At 46.6% G+C, this 21,258-nt stretch overlaps 4 protein-coding genes across 7 annotated transcripts; 1 reads left to right on the top strand and 3 right to left on the bottom strand.

Moving 5' to 3' along the window:
• Positions 1-53: 53 nt before the first annotated feature.
• LOC116709825 (RNA-binding protein 39-like) lies at positions 54-7,807 on the bottom strand. 2 transcript variants are annotated; one of them, XM_032548486.1, is made up of 15 exons: positions 7,672-7,805; positions 6,772-6,863; positions 6,610-6,659; positions 5,696-5,872; positions 5,488-5,541; positions 4,494-4,611; positions 3,810-3,962; positions 3,570-3,713; positions 2,714-2,779; positions 2,400-2,604; positions 2,239-2,325; positions 2,051-2,162; positions 880-985; positions 648-726; positions 54-568 (listed from the first exon to the last, which is right to left on the bottom strand). In XM_032548486.1, exons 2-15 carry the CDS (start codon positions 6,823-6,825, stop codon positions 465-467), a joined length of 1,509 nt encoding a protein of 502 aa, XP_032404377.1. In that variant the 5' UTR covers positions 6,826-6,863; positions 7,672-7,805; the 3' UTR covers positions 54-464. The 2 variants fall into 2 exon arrangements, with proteins under 2 accessions (XP_032404377.1, XP_032404378.1); XM_032548487.1 differs by lacking the exons at positions 54-568; positions 648-726 and having other exon boundaries at positions 880-1,004; positions 7,672-7,807.
• Positions 7,808-8,032: 225 nt separating this feature from the next.
• Positions 8,033-12,054, bottom strand: LOC116709829 (tRNA-splicing endonuclease subunit Sen2-like). 2 transcript variants are annotated; one of them, XM_032548492.1, is made up of 12 exons: positions 11,756-12,052; positions 11,510-11,576; positions 11,399-11,438; positions 11,077-11,286; positions 10,887-11,004; positions 10,730-10,804; positions 10,381-10,431; positions 10,156-10,300; positions 9,990-10,026; positions 9,669-9,780; positions 9,503-9,592; positions 8,033-8,526 (listed from the first exon to the last, which is right to left on the bottom strand). In XM_032548492.1, exons 1-12 carry the CDS (start codon positions 11,924-11,926, stop codon positions 8,467-8,469), a joined length of 1,176 nt encoding a protein of 391 aa, XP_032404383.1. In that variant the 5' UTR covers positions 11,927-12,052; the 3' UTR covers positions 8,033-8,466. The 2 variants fall into 2 exon arrangements, 1 of the variants encoding a protein (XP_032404383.1); XR_004336972.1 differs by lacking the exon at positions 9,990-10,026 and having other exon boundaries at positions 8,503-8,526; positions 11,756-12,054.
• Positions 12,055-12,481: 427 nt separating this feature from the next.
• Positions 12,482-15,004, bottom strand: LOC116709835 (MKRN2 opposite strand protein-like). 2 transcript variants are annotated; one of them, XM_032548503.1, is made up of 5 exons: positions 13,918-15,004; positions 13,534-13,836; positions 13,218-13,267; positions 12,942-13,110; positions 12,482-12,876 (listed from the first exon to the last, which is right to left on the bottom strand). In XM_032548503.1, the coding sequence occupies exons 2-5, from the start codon at positions 13,734-13,736 to the stop codon at positions 12,633-12,635; spliced, it is 666 nt and encodes a 221-aa protein (XP_032404394.1). In that variant the 5' UTR covers positions 13,737-13,836; positions 13,918-15,004; the 3' UTR covers positions 12,482-12,632. The 2 variants fall into 2 exon arrangements, with proteins under 2 accessions (XP_032404394.1, XP_032404393.1); XM_032548502.1 differs by having other exon boundaries at positions 13,534-15,004.
• A 242-nt stretch (positions 15,005-15,246) lies between these two features.
• LOC116709827 (probable E3 ubiquitin-protein ligase makorin-2) lies at positions 15,247-19,295 on the top strand. Its single transcript, XM_032548489.1, has 10 exons — positions 15,247-15,389; positions 16,433-16,561; positions 16,635-16,753; positions 17,577-17,708; positions 17,778-17,941; positions 18,183-18,248; positions 18,317-18,465; positions 18,623-18,733; positions 18,808-18,952; positions 19,026-19,295. The coding sequence occupies exons 1-10, from the start codon at positions 15,364-15,366 to the stop codon at positions 19,182-19,184; spliced, it is 1,200 nt and encodes a 399-aa protein (XP_032404380.1). The 5' UTR covers positions 15,247-15,363; the 3' UTR covers positions 19,185-19,295.
• Positions 19,296-21,258: the final 1,963 nt, after the last annotated feature.

The raw sequence follows: 21,258 nt of genomic DNA, 5'->3' as shown, positions 1-21,258 counted from the left end.
AGGTCCTTCCTTGGATTCCAGCCAATCAGGAGCCAGAAAGACAGACTGCAACATTTCAGAGAGACATGAAAATAATTTTTAATCAATAATTTTACAAAATCAAATTTGCTTTAGAAAAACACTTAAATACTAAACCGTTCAACCCAACCAGTCAACTGACAGCTTGTCGTTGTCTCGCCCCCCACACGGCTCACAGAGCCAATAGTTGGAGGTCGGGGGCGGGGCCACAGAGAGATCTCACCAATGAAACTAAGGAATTAGGAAGTTGATGGTGTTGCATCACATGATCATGTGACCAGTGTTTGGAAGCAACCAATGGGAGGAGAGCTGGTTGTTTATGTCCGGATGAAAACAGAGAGCGCCCTCTGCTGGCAGTTAGACATGGAGTCAAACTGGTCCAATGGGATTTCAGGGTTTAAAAAGAAGACGGGATCTATCGTCCAATCAGAAGTCGGTGTTGTTGATCACCGCCTGGCTGGTGGAACCAGCAGCTGCGTGGCAGTGGCAGACTCTGGGAACAGGTTGTGGTAGGTAGGCAGGGGGACGTACGCCGCTGTGATCATTTTACCTGGAAACACAGGTGAGATCACGTCAGTCAGAGCCGCTCTCTGATTGGTCCGCAGCGGTCATGTGACAGCAGGTCTTACCTCCAAAGTACCTGCCGTGCAGAGCGTTAACGGCGGCCATGGCAGACGGGATGGACGGGCACTTCACATAAACGTTCCCCTGAAAGACAGAGGTCAGAGATCCTCCACATGACAGGATGTCTCACTACATGCCGTTTCATTGTTATTAAAAACAAGTGATCAAAACTAGCTGATAGAACTTCCAGCTTCTCTTATTTCAAACTATTAGAGAAGTCAAAGGTCGGAGGCGTACCTCGGCTGAGTTCTTGTCGACGTAGATGTGGACGACTCCTCCGTGTTTGTTGCACTCCTCGATGACGTCGTGCTGGATGTCCAGCTCCCAGCCCGGCACATTCTCACTGAAACACAACACACACTCTGTCACACACAGACACACACACACACTCAGCTGGAGCACAGGGTTCATCACTTCCTGTCCACTCACTTCATCACTTCCTGTCAGCTCTGAGCTGGGACCAGTAAAGATGGAGATCTGGGGTCTTGGGTATAAACGTTTTGCGTATAACTTTATGCAGATCGGGATACATGAAGGAAAGTGTCTGAGAATCTTGGAGAATTCAACGATGAAGTTTTTTATTTTCTACTTTTAGTCAGTGTCTAAACTGCTAAGCTAAAAGAGCCATGAAAAAGGTCTGGGCTCTTTTGAGGCCCAGACCTCCAGGAAGCAGAACAATGAGAAGATTCCTTCCTCAAAGAACAGAAAGAAACCATCTGAGGATGAGTCAACCTGACCAGAAGAAAAACCTACCTTCAGTTAGCTTAGCGTTAGCAGAGTCATATTCTGAGCCAAAGGTTTGGATCCGTTACATTTTCCTGTTTATAATTAATCTTGATTGTTCTGTAATTTAAATACATTGGAGTAGTTTTTTTCATTCTAATTAAAATTTCAAGCAGCTCTAAAAAAAATTTCACTTTTAATGAAACTTAATCTGTCAAACTTCAGACATGTAAGACCTTCTCAGTAAAGGCTGGTATTCAGTCCGATTCATCTGCGTTATGTAATATTAACCCGTTAAAATGGTAGATAAATCCTATGACAGCTTGAATATTAACAACTGTCTTCTATTTGTCTTACTTCGTCAAAGTTTATAAAAAATTGTGCATTTCAATGGAAATACTGTTTTTGCATCACGAGTCACCTGATCCTAACCGGCTGTTACTGCAGGTAAAAAAACAAGAAGAAAACAGGAAGTGGTAGGAGGATGACGCCGTGTTTTCTATTGATTTATTGGGTGAACAAACTTATTCACATGTGATCTTAATTTAATTTCGTATTTAATGGGAACACCACAATGCAGAGTTGTGTTTTTCGACGTTAGCGGAATATGAAAAGTTTTGCGTTCATTTGCACCGCAGCTAACATCAGCAGCGATCTCCAGTCTGATCACCAGGTGTGTGCTCACCTGTTGGGGTTGAACATGTTGGACAGCTGGAAACAGTGAGTGGCGAGTGGCTGAGACGGCAGGTTAAGCGCCGGAGTGCTCATGTTCATGGTCAGAGGTGGATTCATGGCAGCTGGAACACAGACAGGTGAGAAACTGAAAGGAGATGGAGGAACAGCTGCAGATGAGCTGACTGGTGATGCGTTTACCTGACACGGCCGCCAGCGCGCCGATGGCGATGGCGCCACTCATCTGCAGTGCCTGCTGAGCGGCAGGAGGGATCTGCAGGCCCGTACCTGTCCACACACACAATTAAGCCTTGAAGGTGGGGGCGGAGTCACACCAGGTGTGAGAGGGGACGTGGCCTCACCTTCAGCCAGCCGGGCCATCAGCTGCAGCCGCCCCGTGGTTCCCAGGTCCACGCCAGACCGGTCCAGCTCATCGTTGTCCAGGAAGGAGGAAGCGGCGGCGGCGTCGGTACGCTCGGTCACGTGACCCACCTTCATGGGCCGGCCCGCCAGCTCGAAGCCGTTCAGCTGCTCCAGTGCCTTCTTGGCGCACTCCGCGTCTGCAAACTAACAACGCAGAACAGCTGCACCACAGGTGGCTAATGCTAACGGGCTAATGCTAACGGGCTAAAGATGTCACCAGGTTCTGCTCTACTGATGATGATGAGAAACTTACCGTGATGAAGCCGAAGCCTTTAGATCGGCCCGTCTCGCTGTCCATCATCAGCTGGATGTTTTCAATCTGAGCGACACAAACAGGCTGTTCACACCACAGCTGATCAATCAGATTAATCAGGAACTGAAATAATCAACTAACTTAGTAATTGATTAATCATTAGCTGGAGTATACAAACCCTAAAAAGGGTTTAAGAAAGCAAAACTGGACACAAATATAAACAGTTTTCATTTAAGATAAAATAACCTTCTTCCTTGTAAATTTGTTCTACCCAAAACTAATGGAGTTTCAGTTTAATAAAAAAATAAATAAAACAAAACTAAGTTTTCAGTAAGAAATGAGCTTATTTTAAGTCAATAACTTCTTAATATTGATGAAACGTTATCTGCCAACGTAACTAGAACTTTGTATCTATATTAAGGAATTATTGGCTAATATATTTTATTGATAAATTATTTGTTAGTTTTGCGTCATTTCAAGTTTTCTTTTCTTTCTTTTTTTTTTCAAGTGTTTGTTGGCTCTAGTGGCTTTTATTTAAAAGTAGTTCAACAGGAAAGAGGGCAATGAGAGAGGGGAAAGACATGCGGCAAAAGTCACCAGGCCAGGAATTGAACCTGCGACCGCCGCCACAAGGACTAAGGCCTCAATACGTGGGTCATGCTTTGCCCCTGCGCCACCACAGCGCCCCCATTTCAAGTTTTCTAAGATATGTGCATCAGAAACGACCAAAATTCCTTGATAAGCTTTTGTGTTTTAGCAGTGTCGATTACAATAATCGTTAGCTGCAGTCGTAGTTCACACCTAGATGGAGGCGTTCGTGTGTGTGTGTGTGTGTGTGTGTGTGTGTGTGTCCCACCCGTCCAAATGGCTCAAAGATTCCTCTCAGCATCTCCTCTGTGATGTTGAAGTGCAGCGAGCCGACGTAGAGCCGCATCGGGCCAAACGTTCCCTTCTGAAGGCTATTGGCTGCAGCAGCGGCAGCAGCTCGGTTCTTCTCTGCCTGCACACACACACACACACACACACACACCCCATCGGTTCAGTCTGCCCCAGCACACTGAGCTGCGTCGCCATGTATCCAGGTGTGTGTGGGTACCTGTGAGGCCTGGACGATGATGGGAACCCCCAGCAGCCTCTGACCCGTCAGGCCGATGGCCAGAGGAACCGAGCTGGCCTCCACAAACTCAATGTAGGCGATGCCCTTTGACCTCCGTGAGTTCCTGTCAGAGATCATCCTCACATCCCGAACCTGACAGATGGGAGGTAGGCAGGCGTTACCATGGTAACTATCGAGCCATTAGTTATTTGTTTTAAATACGTGAAACACAGCCAACCCGCTGGCGGGATGTTTCCTGTTTCATCCACTTTTCACAGTTTTTTTTTATTTTTCAGCAGTTGTGAGGCGCAGTGGAGAAACCGGAAACTGCTGCTGCGCGGGTTACCCAGCGGGTAGTTGCTAGGTAACCAGAAGTTACCCAGCGGGTTGTTGCTAGGTAACCAAAGTTACCCAGCGGGTTGTTGCTAGGTAACCACAAAGTGAGCAAGTCAATTGGTTCTGCTAATCTAGCTTAGCTTAGCATATCGGCTGAGCAGCTAACGTCTTTCCTCTGCCTACATTTCCCAGAATGCTGTGCAGTTCTGGATCAGAACTATTGTGATTCTATGCAGTTATTGATTTATGGTCCTGCTCTGATAGAAACCCTGTGAGGCTCGGTGCGCCGCTGAACCCGTCTGGCGCCAGCAGAACCTTGTGATATGTTTCCTGGTCAGGTGACCCCACCTTCCCCACAGCAGAGAAGAACTCCTCCAGGTCGCGGGGTCGTATCCGGGCCGCCAGCTGCATGCAGAACACGGTGCGGGCGTCCCGCTCCTCCGGAGTCAGGTTGTCCAGCGGCAGCCTGAGGACAACAGGACGGTCAGCAAACACATCCTGACCCATAATCAATCAATCACATGATAAACTAAAATTAGCTCAATTTATATTCTGAAGTTTAACATGTTTTATGAGTGATTTTGTTTACAGAGACTTTAATCATTTTTAATTTATGGTTTTAGTTGTTTGTCTTTTCTTATTTTTGTTTTTTTATTAGTTTTGTTTGTTGTTTTTCCATTTTGGACATTAAAAATATCTTCCAGTTACAGATTTGTAAAGTGTTCTTTACAAAGTTAAAATTTATTGGTGTTTGAAAGAGATTTTTCATTCTTTAAATTGAAAAAATGCATAAAACTTATTCACTAAACAAATACAAAAATGGTCTGGTTATGATTATTTACTTTTTCAAGTTTGTATATTTTAGAATAATATGCAGGAAATTTTCTGCAGTGGATAAAAGTGAAGATATAAAAAGTTTGACTTTCCACTTTATTTGATCTACACTCTGTGTTCTTGTGTTTGTCCATTTCTGTACCAGTTTACTCAAGTTTTTTGTCAGCGTTGTGGTTTTTCCTTTTTAGACTTGAGTATAGAAATGTTAAATATAAAATCATATTATATATGGATCAATATTACCTTAAATGGTCAAAAACCAAAATTATCACGATAATTACTGGGGCAATTTGACATCCAGCTAAATTTGAGACTGTGACAGAACCTAAAATAATAATAATATAATGGTAATGTAAGTTCACCCTGTCAAAGAACAATTAGTGTTATTTTTAAGACATTTTAAATATCCAAAATTAATGAAAACAAAACAACAAAAGGAATTATCCATCTTTAATCGATTTATTTAAGTCTAAAGGTCCGAAGGACCAGGAGACGCCGACAGTCTCACCTGGCTGGGCTTTTCTCCTTCCTGATTGGACTCTTGCTCCTCGACCGTCTGCGGCTGAAACACAATCAGTCAGTCACCAGAACCGGACCGGGTTCTGAAACCTCCAGAACCACAGACCAGAGGCACATCCTGAAGGTTCTCCTTCAGCAACCTCTGATGAAACATACCATGAAATGACATCACTGAGAGAAACAGAAAGAGGACTCACTGCTTGTGGTGGTCTTTGTAGCGGCCCCCCCGCTCCCGGCTGCGGCTGCGTCTGCGCTCCCGGCTGCGGCTCCTGCGTCGGTCGCGGCTGCGGCTGCCTTTGCGCTCGCGGCTGCGGCTCCTCTTCTTATCCCGACTGCGGCTGCGTTTCCTGTCTCTGCTGCGGCTGCGCTTCTTCCTGTTGAACCGGCAGCAGCCAATCAGGTCGAGGTAAATTCTGACATCACTCCTTTAGTGAACTGTACAGCTCTGCCTGCATTAAAGTTGCGGCTCAACAAACAGCAAAAGCTGCAACCGCAGGAACCACACAAACACCTAAGCACAAAAAAACAAATGCAACAGAAAAATGCTGCAAATAAAAAACGCTGCAACCACAGGAGATGGAAACAGGCAGGAAAATACTGCAACTGAAGTAAAAACAGCCAGTATAAAATGTTGTAAACTCGCTCCACTCAACAGAAGTCCTCCACACCACTAGGGGGAGTGGATCACAAACCCCCCTGGGACCAAAGCCTCAGAAAAGACCAGAAAAACGATGGAGGAAGAAAGAAAACTTGTGTCACATTTCATGTCTTTTACAATATTATAGAACATATTTATGTATCTAATATTACCGACTCTACACTCCCCCTAGAGGTCTGGAAGACTTCCGCTTTGAACCATTTTATACTCACTGTTGCTTTATTTATTTGCGGTTTTTGTATTTTCTGTGGTTTTTTTCTTAAATATATCTTATTTTCTGCTCAGGTTTTGATATCAGATGTTCACTCCTGTTACTGATGTGTGCCTTGTTATAAGTGTATTCTTGAATTTTCAATAAAAGAGAAGAAAAAAAAAACAATGAAAAGCGCTGCAGTTCCTTCGGTATATGTAACATCTGTTATTTCTTTATCATTCCCGGTGAGCAGGTGTTACCTCTTGCTGCGCTCCTCCTGTCCTTCAGGGCTCTGGTTCTTCCCGTCCTCCTGACAGATACACACAAATCGTTAATAGCACATGAACATTCTGCAGAACCAGAACCAGGCTCCACACCTGGGGAGCCCAGGCTAACAGCACAGGAGTTCAGGTGAGTCTCACCTTCCTGAATGGAGCCTCCAGCATCGCCTCGATGTCCAGGTCGTCCGCCATCATGCTGCTGCGCGCACACACACAGGTCAGTGACCGTGGATCTACAGGTGGGAGAGTACAGGTGGGAGAGTACAGGTGATGCGTCTGCAGCTGAATCATCATCAACCTGGTCTGGATTTATAAACTCAACCAGAACCAGAACCAAACAAGTCCTGTTATGTTTACATGCTGCCACTGAGTTGAGGCTTGGTTCTGATCTATGGACGGATCCAAACTAACCGAATCAAGAGCGGAAGACGTCAGACATGATGATGATTTGAGAACCGAACCGAACCTCTGCATGTCAGGCAGGTAAGCACCGGTCTCTGCTGAACTCTGAGGATCCGAACTGGGTTTTCTGGGAAGTCTGGTTCTGATCAGAGTTCAGTGTTTTGTGATGGTGGATCCAACTACCGTGCTGGTTCCATTCAGAACCTTCTGTTTCATGGTTTTACATTTACTAACACACTCATGAACTGGATCAGCACCAGACTGGAAGAATCACCATAACCTTTGACTAGTCACTGGTTCCGGCTCTTCTAGAGCCAGTTATCAGGACTTTGGGTCTGGATTCTCATGGTTCGGATCGGGCACCCAAAGGGTCTCATTTTTTAAAGTACTTCGACCGGATCAGAACTCGGGACTTTGATCTGGCTCAGCTAACAGCTAGCCGCTAACAGCTAGCAGCTATCGGATAGCCGTTAACAGCCGCGGGCTGCGGTGCTGGTGGGTCCGGGCTGTGCGCATGCTCAACCGGATCGGAAGGGCTAAGCTAACAGCAGCTAGTAGCTAAGTAACAGCGAGGCAGCCCGCTCCAGGCGGATGGCCGGCCAGAGGAAGGCTCTCAGCGGCAGCAGGATGTAGATTTACCTGGGTACAGAGCAGCTCGGTGGGATGTGAGCGGCTAAACGTGTGTCCTCTGTCCGGATAACGGATCCTGTGTCCGGGGTTCGCGCCTCGCTACTGGCGCTGCTTTAAATGGCAACCACAGGAGTTATCGCGAGACTTCTATAATACGAGATGAAAACACAGCTTAATATTTCAATTCAGTTCTTGATATCAGCTATATATATCTCTAGGTAGGGATGAAACTGATCAATAACTCGGCATAAATTTAAACTGAAACAACAGGTTTAATTCTTCTCTGCGTGGTTCTGATTCGGTTCTGGAAGGACACTTCTGCACTAAGGTTTTACCTTAAGAGCAACAAACAGGACACAAAGACAAGTCGAACTGTTTTCATGTATTTATGGAGGTAAGATGTTGAACATCTGATTAATGAACTTCAGCCTTTAACACCCATCTGACAGAAAAACAGCCACAGCCATGGTAACAGGATAAACACACACGGGTTTCCTCCCAATGGATTCCCGAACAGGTTCTGTGGGAACAGACATCTGGACATGGACCTAAAGATCAGACAGGAGCACCTGCAGAGGTAGCTCAGCCAGATCAGGAGGCGGCTTGCGGTGACGTCATCACCAGGAGGCGGAGTCAAACACAAACATGACGATGAAGAACATCTTCCTCTTGCATGTTCTTCTTCTGTCTTCTGAAACGCGCCTGAATCCAACCAAAGACCGCGTTCACGCTGGTCTTCCTTCTGATTGGCCGCTGCTCGGCTCTTTATGAGTTCATCACTAAACTGCTTCAGCTGTCAGCCAATCAGATGTCGTCCTGCTCTGCTCGCTCTCTGGAGGAAACCCACCTGCTGACGATCACTTCCTGTAGAGACATTACCAGCTCCATTAGTTCCATCTGTCCGACATAAACCAGGGATCAGAACATCTCAGAACCACAGTCCTATGGTTCTGGTTCTGATTCTCACCACCTAGCTGCCTAATAGCTCCTGGCGTTAACACAGGCAGTATAAATACATTGGCACATTGAAGAATATTACTCATCATTATATATTTCATCTGGAAAAAAAGGTTGAATTATTAAAGTCAATTTAATAATTTTTATATTTAATTATATTATGTCCACAAGATGATATGGAATGAAAAAATCCCCTCATGTAATAATTTTAAAGAAAAACATATATTATCTCTATTGAAACATGTAATTTAAATAATCAGAAACTTGGAAAAACAAAAACTCTTCTAAAGAAATTTTACTTTATCCTGCAAGCAGAAGCCTTTGCTATTTTCTCTTATTTGCTACAGACCTTTTATATATGTACTGGATGTATTTTTGCACATTTATTATGAAAATAATATTGTTTGTATAAACTAAAAGATACATTATTTTATTTTTACCTATTTGTGTATAAATTTAATTAATGTTTTTTACTCTACTTGTAGATTGGAAGACCTTTGAATAACACTACTAATATCTGTTATTATTATTATTATTATATATATATTTTTTTTTTACCATTATTTCTGTTTATAATGTTTTGTTTAATGTAATGAGATATTAATTATTGTGTTGAAGATCTTTCTTTATAATGTCATTTGTTCAAAAATTTGACAAAAAACCCCAAAACACAGGCAGTTACCATGGTAACTTGTGATGTGGAGACAGATTGATAGATAGATAGATAGATAGATAGATAGATAGATAGATAGATAGATAGATAGATAGATAGATAGATAGATAGATAGATAGATAGATAGATAGATAGATAGATCTTTATTGTCATTGTCACAAGGACAACGAAATTTAAAAGGTGCCATCAGTCAGTCCATTTGACCTTTACCTGAACCTTTAATCTGCTCAGGCACACAGGTGAATCCAGGTCATCCTCTGACAGATCAGTTGGGTAGATGATGTAACACAGCATCAGCTCCTGGGAACCAATCAGGACCCACCATCAAGAAAGATCAACAGCAGCACCAGGTACCAGCGACAGGTGGAGCAGTTACCTTGGAGACAGTGGATGTGATCCTGCTGAGAGCTGCCAGAGAGCGCCAGGAAAACGGGCGCAGCGCCGCCCCCCCCAACGATTCGCCGGTCCTCTCCACCACCACCGAATAGCTACGGCAAGAGGTCAGGGACAATCTGTGAGGCCCTTCTAGATCCCTCCTGCTGCAGCATTTCTAATCGTTTTCAGAAACTAGACACGGGATGATCCGTCAGGAGCTCCCAACCCAGAGCGGAACGAGGCGGCTCTGGGAGAGACAACATGCCTGACCTTCACCTGAACACAGAGCGAACACCTGGAGACCAGAACAGGTGAGCGTTACCTGGCGTGGTAGTAAGGTGGTCCCTTCCTGTAGAGCACTGAAACCAGAACCAGAGGAGAAAGCACAGTTGACTAGCAGAACTTGTCCTGGTTCTGATCCAGAGCCTCTAACAGCTCCAGCTTTTCCCTGCACTCTGACTAACAGGTCACAGTTCACTGGGCCTTACTGAGATCAACGCCGTATTTGGCCCCGCCTCCTCCCTTAGGGACCCATCCCCTGCTGCGGAAGTGATGGTACGCAGCGTAGGAGCTGACAAAGTCAGGACGCAGCAACCGAAACTTCCTCCACAGCTGCACGACTGACAGGGGCTCCTGACCAATCAGAGGACAGGACAGAGATGATGAGGTCACATCCTGACAAAACGCATCAGAGGTCCAAATGAGAGCCTCACCTGCTGCTGGTAGACAGACAGAACGCCAAGGCTGTAGACCAGGAAGAAGGCCTGCAGGTCAGACAGGTGAGCCGATTAGGCGTGAAATTTGGCCATTTGGTGCAGTAATTGGTTGTTTTTCAGTATTTCCTAGGAATAAACTGATTGGATGAAAAAGCCTGGTCTGTGATTGGCTGCTGGTTTGAGCCTAGTGTAGGCTGAGTGAGAGTTGTCAATGTTGAGTGCTATTAAATGAGCGTTTGTAAGACTTAAATGCACACAAATCAAATTATCATTTTTGAATGATCATTTCTTCACATAGAAATACACGAGTAGATCAGTCGTTGTTGTGCTGACTCAGGTGCGTTACCTCCTCCAGGCTCAGCTGCAGGTACTCTGTAAGAGCCAGAGGACTCCGCCTCACCTCCCTGGCTCTGCCTCCATCCTGTAACCATGGAAACAACCTCAAATGAACTGCAGCATCAGAGAAACACCAGCAGCAGCCACCGTCTCAGGTGAGGACCCACCTGAGCCTCCAGGTCCACCAGGACGTAACCAGGACCTGGAACACGGAGACCAGAACCGGGATCAGAGTCGGAGTCAGAGTCCGGTTCTGAGTCCAGGTCCAGGTTCTGTGGGTCGGACCTGAACGTTGACAGGAAACAGGTTCAGTCTGGTTCTTCCTCAGAACCGGTCTCTCTGGGTGCTGAACTCTACCTGCAGTTTCTCTCCTCTGGCTCTGACTCCGCCCCTAGCCTCTTCATTTGGACACAGGCTCCGCCCCTTGGCTCTTCTTCTACTGCTCCATTTGCCTCTTCTTCCTCCTCCACATTTTCAGTCAGAGCCAGCAGCGTCTGATTGGCCGCCTCTTCATCCAATCGCTGAGAAGAAAGCTCCGCCTCTGCCCACCTGAGCAGCTCTTCATACCTGTGAGGGTCAGACATGTGAAACTATCACCACAGACAGGATGTGACGTAACTGTGTAAGCAAACAGGACGTGATGTCACTGTGTAAGCAGACAGGATGTGATGTCACGTACCTGGACTGAGAGATGACAGGTAGAAGCACACCTTTGTGTTCTGTGACAAAAACAGAGGTCAGCACGGATTGGATGACTGTAGATGATGTCATTGTGCTGGTAGAAACTCACGCTCCCATTGGTCGGAAATGCTGTGTTCCGGTCGGGCTCTGGACAGAACCCCTTTCCCAAAGTATCCCTGAAACGACAAACACATTTAGCCTGAGAGACGATACTAAGGGCAAAAACCATCTGAAGCTACACAGTAGGAACACCTGACCATGTCTGGACCTGGCTCTACTGCATCTGAACCTGGTTCTGGGCCCGCATCTGCTGGTTCATACTTGGTTCTACTGATCTGGTTCTGCTGGTTCTGACCTGGCTGTGGATGCTCTGGATGTGGTCCGGATGGCAGACCAGAACCTGCTGGTGGACCAGCTCCCCCCGGTAATGCTTCCTGTCCTGCCGGTTCCGGATCAGCGGCAGCGGAGCCTTGTAGTCCTCATAAACCCGGTTCCTCCTCCGAGGAGGCCGGAACTCCGCCTGCATTCCGCCGGTTCCAGACGGCCAGAGTTAGGTCCAATCTCAAGTTTAAACGCCGTGGTTCGTTCCTGGGAGCTGAGGCGGTGCTACGGAAACTGTGTCCGGCTGGAAACTCCATTCGGAACTTCTTCTTTGCGGTTTGATTTGCATCCAAATAATTGCTCTACCGCCATCTCCTGGATGATTCGCGTAACACACCTCTAAAGAATATTAATCGGTTGCTAATGAGACCAGAACTATTCCTCCACCTGCTTATGCTTCCAGGGTTTGGGGTGGTTCTGGTTTCGGTTCAGTTCCCCAGGACGGAACCGAGAACAGTTTCCCTCCATCTTTATTTAGCTGAAACCAATAAAGCTCAGCTCAATAATCTGTAATTGCCACGAATAACAATACACGTACTTCTACAATCCAACCCAGTTCAGATCAGAACCAGTCCACTCAAGCTGCTGGAACCAACTCTTCTCTCCCTGCGGTTCCTCCTCTAGCCTCAGTTTCTTTTGATTGGTGGAAAGATTTCCTGCTTTAGATTCTTCATCCAAAACACAGACGTCTGAAGCTCTGTTATGGTTTATGAAAATATTCACCTTTATTTACAAACAATAAATAAACATTCATGTCACACCAAAACGGACCAAGTGGTTAGACTGCTGTTTCAACTGTTAAGCTTCGGTTTAACTGGTAGTATGATTGATTTAATTGTGGTTAGACTGGTTTAACTGGTGGTGACCGACTCTTCCTGTCTGTCTCCCAGTGTCTCCTGTCTGTCTGTCAGGTAGTACTGATGTTCCTGCAGGTGTCGGATCAGCGTGGTGTACTTTGACACCCTCCTCATCCTCGGCAGGATGAAGCAGCGGGTGAAGTCGTCCCGGCTCAGAGCGCCGCGACCCTCCATGGCCAGGATGCCGTTCAGAAACTGGAGGCAGAAGCTGAAGCAGTTGTGGTCTTCCTCATGGAACCTGAGAGACCGACAGGTGAGTCAGAGAGGACAGGTAGTGAAGCAGGGGCTTTGGGTGGAACCTACTTCTGCCACACTGGGTCCCAGGCGGGTCCCTCAGAGAACGTCTCCAGGTACTGGTCCCACTGAGCCAGCAGGTGGAACATGTCGGGTCGGACCAGGGGGACGCTGATACAGCGGCTCCACCCACTCTGATCTCGCCGCACGCCATCCTGAGTGTAGTTATAAACAACACCTGGATAAATATACAGGTGAGACAGAGTCGGGTGAGACAGAGCGGTGACATCATTCAGGTGACCTGTAGGCCTCACCTGGACACCTGTCCTCTTCTCAGGTTCATACCTTTAGTGTTGGAGATGCCAGTGTGCAGGTCTGATGTCCCAGTAAAGTCTCTGAGGGACAGAGGAGGACACACTGGTTAGACCGGTGTCGTACTCCAAACTTGTTTCCTGACCTGCAAACCAGTCACCTGCAGGTAGCTGATACTGCAGGATGTAAGGTTTTCAGGTAAAGAGCTCAGGTGTTCCAGACCAGCATTAACAGGAAACCTCATCACCCGCCAATCCAGACTGATACTGGTTCTACTGGGTTCTAACAGCTGTTGTCTGAATGTTTTCTGCAGGCTAACCTGGGTATACCTGTGCAGGTGTGCCGTTACCTGTCCTGGTTGTTGTGTGCAGGAGCGACCAGCAGGCAGCAGGAGGTCTTGTGTCCGTCGGTGAAGGGGGACGGCAGGCTCACCGGCGCCTCCTGCAGTCTGCGGCCCTTCAGCTCCTCCCCGCAGCTCGGACACACCTCAGGCACCACGAAGCAGAAGATCTCCTTCTGGCAGTGGCTCAGGTGGATGACGCTTTGCTCCATCTCCTCCTCAGCTGCTCGGCAGTCTGTCCCACTCCTCTTCCTCCTCCTCCTCTCTTTAGCCTCTTCTCCCCTCCTCTCCCTCCGGTTGCCTGGTTACAGCCTATCAGACGACATCACAGACCCCGGCTCCAGCCTATCAGGTGTTCTGGTGTCAGGCGGATGATCATGTGACCTGTTTCACCTGGAGGTGAGGCGGTCTGAGCAGGTGACCTCTGGACTGTGTCTGCATTGTTGCCATGGAAACATGGGCAGAGCAGGACGGGTTCAGCTTTATACTCTGAGGTCTGAAGACTGGTCGGGTGTTCTGGTTCTGACCCAAACCAGCAGAAAAATTCTGACTTGAAACCTGAAACAGGAAACTTCCAGGAGCTGCCTCCTGATTGGCTCTCACTGAATGTTTTCCATCTCACCTGTCAGACAGCGATCTGATCAGTGAGCTCAGGTGAGTCTGACAGATAGACTCACCTGGGGTCAGATGTCACACTTTCCTCTACAGCCATTCATCATCTCAGAGGAGCAGGTGAAATTATCCTCTGTCTGTAGGTGAACTGGCACACCTGTGCTGGACCCAGGAAATACCCTGAGCCCAATTCCAGAGACCCGAATCACAGGACGCTCAGATCTTCAGGTAAATCTCCTGGAAATCCAGGAACAGGAAAGACTACAGGGTTCCTTAGAGGTTCACCGTGGATTTCTAGGGGATTCCTGCAGGGTTCGTTCATCAGGTGGCCGATGAACCTTGGGGAACCGAGGGGTTCCTCAGGGGCTTCGGGGGGATTTCTCAGGGGGTTCATCAGGTGTATATGAGGGTCCCTGGTGCACTTGGGGGTTGAAGTACATGAATTCGAGGAACCCTTGAGGTTCCTCGAGGGTGCCTCAGGGGGTAGCATAGAGGTCCTGGGTTGGAATCCCAGCCTGGGGCCTTTCTGCATGGAGTTATTACGAATGGGTTCTCTTTGGGTACTCCTGCTTCCTCCCAGTCAAACTATGACTGTTTGGTTCATTAGTACCAAACAGGTGAGCTGTCCAAGTGGCACTCCACCTGTCACCCAGGACCAATTAATATCTACGTAAATTAAATCAAATAAATTGCCATAAATTGTTCAAATAATATAATTAGTTTTTTTCTGTAAACTGGTGAATATAAAGCTTAGCAGCTGATTTGGACCTCGCAGATACAGCAGTTATGGTTCTGTTTTAGGTTCTGATCCAAAAGAACCTGGAACAGAATCAACAGCCTCTAACCTGAAACACAAACCAGAGCCGGAACCCAGAACCTCCAGGAATACAAATCAGTAATCCTAAACCTGAACAGGTGAAAGTCCGCCAGGTGAGAGCGGAAAACATCCAACCTGAAACCGAACCTCCCTGGGCTGATGAGCCAGAACCAGAACCAGTAACCCACACTGGGTCAGTCTGGAATCAAAGAGCTCCTTTTTGGATCGTTAAAATCACAGCAGAATAACATGAATCCACGGGACCAGAACTGGACCAGAACCTTCGCATGATGGCGCTGTTTTATGCAGCTGCAGGAACGTTCCTCCTTCTGCTGCTTACACCCGGAGCTCTTAGAGCGGAGCACCAGCAGCACACTTCCGGCAGCTGAGCGCAGACCACGACGAAGAAGATGAGCACCAAACAGGTGACCTGCAGGTGAGCGCGCGCTCTTTGCTGTGTCTCTGTCCCTCAGTTACCTGTCCGACTGGCTCAGGACCGTCACTACGCACGCGCTGTTACAAAGCTAATGTTTTTAGCCGCTAGCTCCGCCGCTGGGTATGCTTACCTGTGTGAGCATGCGCAGCTATTCATCTGATCAGCCGATTGATCAATAAGCTGCTCGAGTCCTGCCGTTACCATGGATACTATAGTTTCGAGCAGAACATAGCTGCTTGCGTCTGGTTCCGATCCGGGTGCTCTTCCCACCCGGTTCGGTCCAGTTAGTATGACTGCAAAAGGTCGAGTTCCGTCCGAACCTCTGCTGACCAATTAAACCGGATCGGAACCGGTTTAATTCTCCAGAACTCCGGATCGGAGATGTTCGGTTTCTCAGATAAAGTTCTGGTTCTGGACTATCCAGCAGACTAAAGCTGCAGTGTGTAACTTTTATGAAGAATTAAAAAAAAATTTTTTTACACTATTTGTTAAAACTGTTGCCATGTTGTGACAGATAAAATGTAAAAATATCGATCTCTGAGCTACTGGAAGAAATTAACCGCTACCAACAAATCAGAGCCAGGAGGAGGGGCTTAGTGCAATCAATCAATTTTATGTACTTGTTGCTAAATATTCCAATGGTGGAGAAACAATTTACAGTCACAGGAAACGCTGCTAGTTTGAGCATTCATAACGTGCTATGCTAGCTGCATCACAGCAGAGAGCATTTTATTCTTCATAAAATCAAGAAAGTGATGGCCAACCCTGACCATCCTCTTCATGAGACTGTCTTGGAAAAGCAGAGTATCTTCAGTCAGAGGCTTCTTCAGACTTACTGTAATACAGACTGCTACTGGGAGGAAGCAGAAACTAATTTTGTTTTACAGATTGAGTATCACATCAAACTGCCACAACAAATGTGTAAAAAAAAAAAGTTACATACTGCAGTTTTAAAAGATCCAATCTTTAGCAAAGCTCTGAACGTACCTGAGTGGACTGAACAGGTGACTGCCAGGTGAGTCACGTGTCCAGGTGTGTTGCAGGTATTTCCTCCATGGAGTCTGCAGGGAGGGCAGCAACTGCCTGTTCTCTCATGACCTGAACAACAGCAAACCCTCCACCATCTGCAAGTACTACCAGAGGGGAACCTGCGCCTACGGAGAGCGTTGCAGGTGAGGCGCACCTGCCCCTGACAGCTGACCTGTCTAACCTTCCAGGTACATGACAGGTGTGCTGTGTGTCCAGGTATGATCACGTGAAACATTCAATGAGAGGAGGAGGGGGCGGAGCTTCAGCGGACACAGCAGGTGCAGGCAGAGGGGTCAGAGGTGAAGGGAAGAAGCCTTTGGTCCTGAAGGACAGAGGTAAGAACACACCTGAGCTGCTGCAGGTAAAAATAGATTTTTTTATACCTGACTCAATTTTAATGTATTTTTTTATCTCTTTCTTTTCCAAGAAATAAATTGCAAATGACAGAAAATATTTTTTAAAAGTGGATTTTATTTCAATCATTCCATCTGTCAGTTGGTGCCAGAATTTCTGTGGGAATAAAGTTATAATATTAGCAGAAAAGACACAATTTCACCAGAACAAACGTCATAAAATTACAAGAAATGAGTTGATTTAGTGAGAAAAAAGCTTCTGTAGAAAAGATCTGATTCGTTCATTATTCTCTGAAATACTCAGTTTGACCGATCGACTCAAAGTTCAGCTACTGACAATAATTTGATGCTGACGTGTTTATTAAGTATAATCTGTAAAACTGATACCAAAGTATAACTTCACAAGATGCGCAACATTCATCATTTTAATTAAAAAAAATTTGTGTTGGCATAAAATTAAGATTATATTCTCCTAAAATTATGACTGCTTTCTTGTTTTTATTCTCTTAATTTAAAATAAAAATGGTTTCCTGACTGTAGAGTTTACCTGAATCCAAATAAACAGAAGCTGTCAAACAAGATGGCCGCCCTGGGTGATGACATCACTCTGAACAGTGAAAACCCAGGAGCCCATTGGTGGAAAAAAATCAAAACTGAACAAAATTCAGATCTCCAGAACCCAATAATCTGGTAACTCCTAGGTTCTGATGGTACCATGGTTTGCTTGTGGGTCGGGTTCAGGTGTTGGACAGGTGAGTCCAGGTGTGCTGTTCGGTGTGTGACTACGCCCCTTCTTCTTCCTCAGCACTGTGCGGCGACCGGACCTTTGGCGGCCTGTCAGACGGTCCGACCTCGGCTGTACCGGAGGCGGCGGCCGCTCCGCAGTCCTATGTGGAAGCTATCAGAACCGGGCTGGACGGGTCGGCTCCAGAACCAGGTGGGTCCCGAATAGAGCCATCCGATCGGCTGATGACAACTTCCTGTTTACCTAACCTTCTCCCTGCAGAGCCTCACGCGGTGGGCGGAGCCTATCAGCTCTGTCCGTACGCCGCCGCCGGACACTGTTTCTATGGCGACAGCTGCCCATATCTCCATGGCGACCTGTGTGAGGTGTGTCGGCTGCAGGTGCTCCACCCCCACGACCCGGAGCAGAGGAGAGCTCATGAGAAAGTGAGCACCGACCGGGTCCTAGTACCGGTACCTGTCGGACCGGGTCCTGGTACTTGTCGGACCGGATCTTGGTTCTGGTATCTGTCGGACCGGGTCCTGGTACCAGTAGCTGTTGGACCGGGTCCTGGTCCTGGTACCTATCGAACCGGATCTTGGTTCTGGTATCTGTCGGACCGGGTCCTGGTACCAGTACCTGTCGGACCGGGTCCTGGTTCTGGTACCTGACCCAGTCTCTCTCCAGGTGTGCCTGCTGGCCTTCGAGGCCGACATGGAGAAGGCGTTCGCAGCCCAGCTCAGCCAGAACAAGGTGGGTGAGGCGAGTCTCTGTGCCGGTTGCCGTGACGACAGCGTCCTGACCGCGCTGTACCTGTGCAGGTGTGCTCCATCTGCATGGAGGTGGTGGTCCAGAAGGCGGCGCCGTCGGAGCGGCGGTTCGGCATCCTGTCCTCCTGCTGCCACACCTTCTGCCTCAACTGCATCCGCCAGTGGCGTGGAACCAGCAACTTCTGCAACAAGATCATCAAGTGAGTTCGGCCCGGTTCTGGTACCGGAGACCAGAACCAGAGAAAATAGAGAGAGATGAGGGTTCTGTAGAGACACCTGTATGTGTTTCTATTGCTTCTGATTCTGGTACCGACCCGGTTGCCCCTCTCAGTGGTTCTGACCCGGCTCTCCCTCCAGGTCCTGTCCGGAGTGTCGGATCATCTCGGAGTTCGTCATCCCATCCGTCTATTGGGTCGAGGACCAGGAAGAGAAGGATCAGCTGATCGAGCTCTTCAAGTCGGGCGTGAGGTAACTTCCTGTGTAAGCCCCGCCCCCTGGCTGTCGGCCAATCGGAGTGCGTCCTGACTCCTCTGTGTTTGCAGTAAGAAGGCCTGTAAATACTTCGACCAGGGCCGCGGCTCCTGTCCCTTCGGGGGAAACTGCCTGTACCTCCACGCCTACCCGGACGGAACCCGACCGGAACCGGATCGACCCCGGAAGCAGCTGGGCTCCGAGGGAAACGTCCGGGTCAGAACCCACTACTCCCCTTATCCCCTGGCCCTGCGCTGCCTGCGGTTCTGACCCGGTTCTGTGTGTCCAGTTCATGAACAGGGTCCGGCTTTGGGACTTCATCGAGGAGCGCGAGCAGCGCGCCGCACCGCCGCTGGATGATGACATCACTGAGCTGCGCCAGCTCTTCATGCAGATGTCGGGTCCGGGCGCAGAGGACGCCGAGGGCCCGCCCAACCCCGGGGAGTAGAGGCCTGCTGTCTCCATGGCAACCGGCGGCCATGTTGGTCCTGACTGGAGGCTGATGGAGCGGATATTTATTTATGGTGTATAAAGTAAATAGAGACCGTTTAAATCTGAAGCTGTTTGGAGTTGATTTACACACACACACACACACGTCAACACATATGCACACACACACTAATACACATGCCTGCACACACACACACACACACACACGTAAGTCTACTGATGGTGGGACAAAACTAAAATTTTTAATCAATTTAATTTCAGGGTCTGTAATTAATTATTCACATTTAATCACATTTGAATCAAACTACATAAAATAAGCAACATGTTAAATTAAAAACAATCATTTGCAGTTAAATTATTGCGTAAATAGACACATGAACTCTGCATCAAATATTTATATTTTTTATTCTGTTCCTCTGGTTCTTCAGATTTGACCAAAGTCTTTCCAGTGTTTCACTGCAAAAACACAAAATCTCACAAAAAGAACTTGTTCTACTGGATGATTATTTCGCTTATAGGGTGAAATAATCTATAATTGGAATTAGTACTTTATCAATATCTTGCTGAAAAGTTACTGTAAGTTTGTTTTGTCTTATTTCTACTGTAATGACGCGTTTAATCTACAAAAATACTTGGTAATATTTTGTTTTTGCAGTGCAGGAAGCCCTGATCATTCATGCAGCTTCTTTGGAAATGTGAGGACGCTAACATTAGCATTAGCTGCTACGTGTTTAGCACTGAGATGCTATTTCGGCCTGAATAGCTTTGCTGCTAGGCTAACTCCTTTTAGCTCAACTTGAACACAACAACGGTCTTTTCCAGCGTCCAATCAGATCGATTAGAAGCAGAAATGAACCCAGAGAGACGATGCTAGTTGTTAGCGGATGTAACTGTGCATCAGATTTACAGACATATAGAAACGCATGAACACAAAGGTTCCAGGTGGAACTTTTGTACGCAAAAAAATAAAATAAAGTGATCCATTGCATTAAATGAATTAATCAAAATTAACGCGTTAACTTCCGTTCGTTTTTCCTTCATTTTTACAACCCAACTCTAAACCAGGGTGTCCAAAGTGTGTGGGTTTGTGGGTCAAGAATGATAAGAATTTGATACATTTTTTAAATTAAATTATTCATACAATAAAAAATATTTGCTACAACACAAAGTTTTTGTTTTTAAATAATCAGGCTTTTCACGTTCTCTTGCACAGACTTTGTCATGCAGTGACTTCTATTCAAAAGTGAACTTTGCTGCACCCAAGTCTAGGTTTAATTAATTTTCTAAACTTAAATACACCAAGTTTTTCTAAACAAAAAGTGACCTAAATCCTGATTCTGCTGATCAGAATTGACTAGACTCTGCTCCATTTCTGTTGTTTTAACAAGGCAAACCTTCAGAACCCTTTATGAGTTTTGGATCTACAATAATTTATCCCTTTCAAGCAACAAATCTGATTATTCTACTTGTTTAATTAAAGCACTGGATGCATATTTTGTTGTTGAGGAGGCAAAATAATTTTTTTTAAACTCATGTTCTTTTGATCTGCCATAACCCAAAAACAGCATTTGATTTTATGGGGACAATAAGCAGCATTGTTTCCTCACAACGTAGGATTTGTAGGAAAAATGGATCTTACAAGGTGGGAAATGCCAAAACACACAAAACAAAGTTCTGAAACCAGTCTGGTTCTGGTTCTGCTGCGAGCTTCTCCCAGTTAAAATAGAGTTGCTTCTCTCCACTGTCACCTTGTGCTTGCTCTGCATCTGGGTTCAACCAGCTGGAAAATTAACTGACAGATTTATTAGTAAAGAGTTTGTTGGCAGTTATTCATGTTGACACCAGGTGATTTCATCCCGCTGCCCTGTGATTGGCTGCTGCAGAGGTCCAGGTGTCTGCAGGTCAACTCAGGTACTCTGATCCAAACCGCTGTTACCATGGAGATAAAGTTCAGACCCATTTAGCTTGTTTCCTGTCCATAATTCCTTAATATTGGTGAAAAGGCCCGGCTTCACTGGCAGATTATTTCACCTTCAAGACATTTTCCATGTTTTCAGCTAAATAATCTGCCA

The sequence above is a fragment of the Xiphophorus hellerii genome, chromosome 20, assembly GCF_003331165.1.
Source record: "Xiphophorus hellerii strain 12219 chromosome 20, Xiphophorus_hellerii-4.1, whole genome shotgun sequence".
Taxonomy (NCBI): Eukaryota; Metazoa; Chordata; class Actinopteri; order Cyprinodontiformes; family Poeciliidae; genus Xiphophorus; species Xiphophorus hellerii.
Note: the sequence above shows the minus strand (reverse complement) of the source record. Positions and strands in the feature narration are given on the sequence as shown.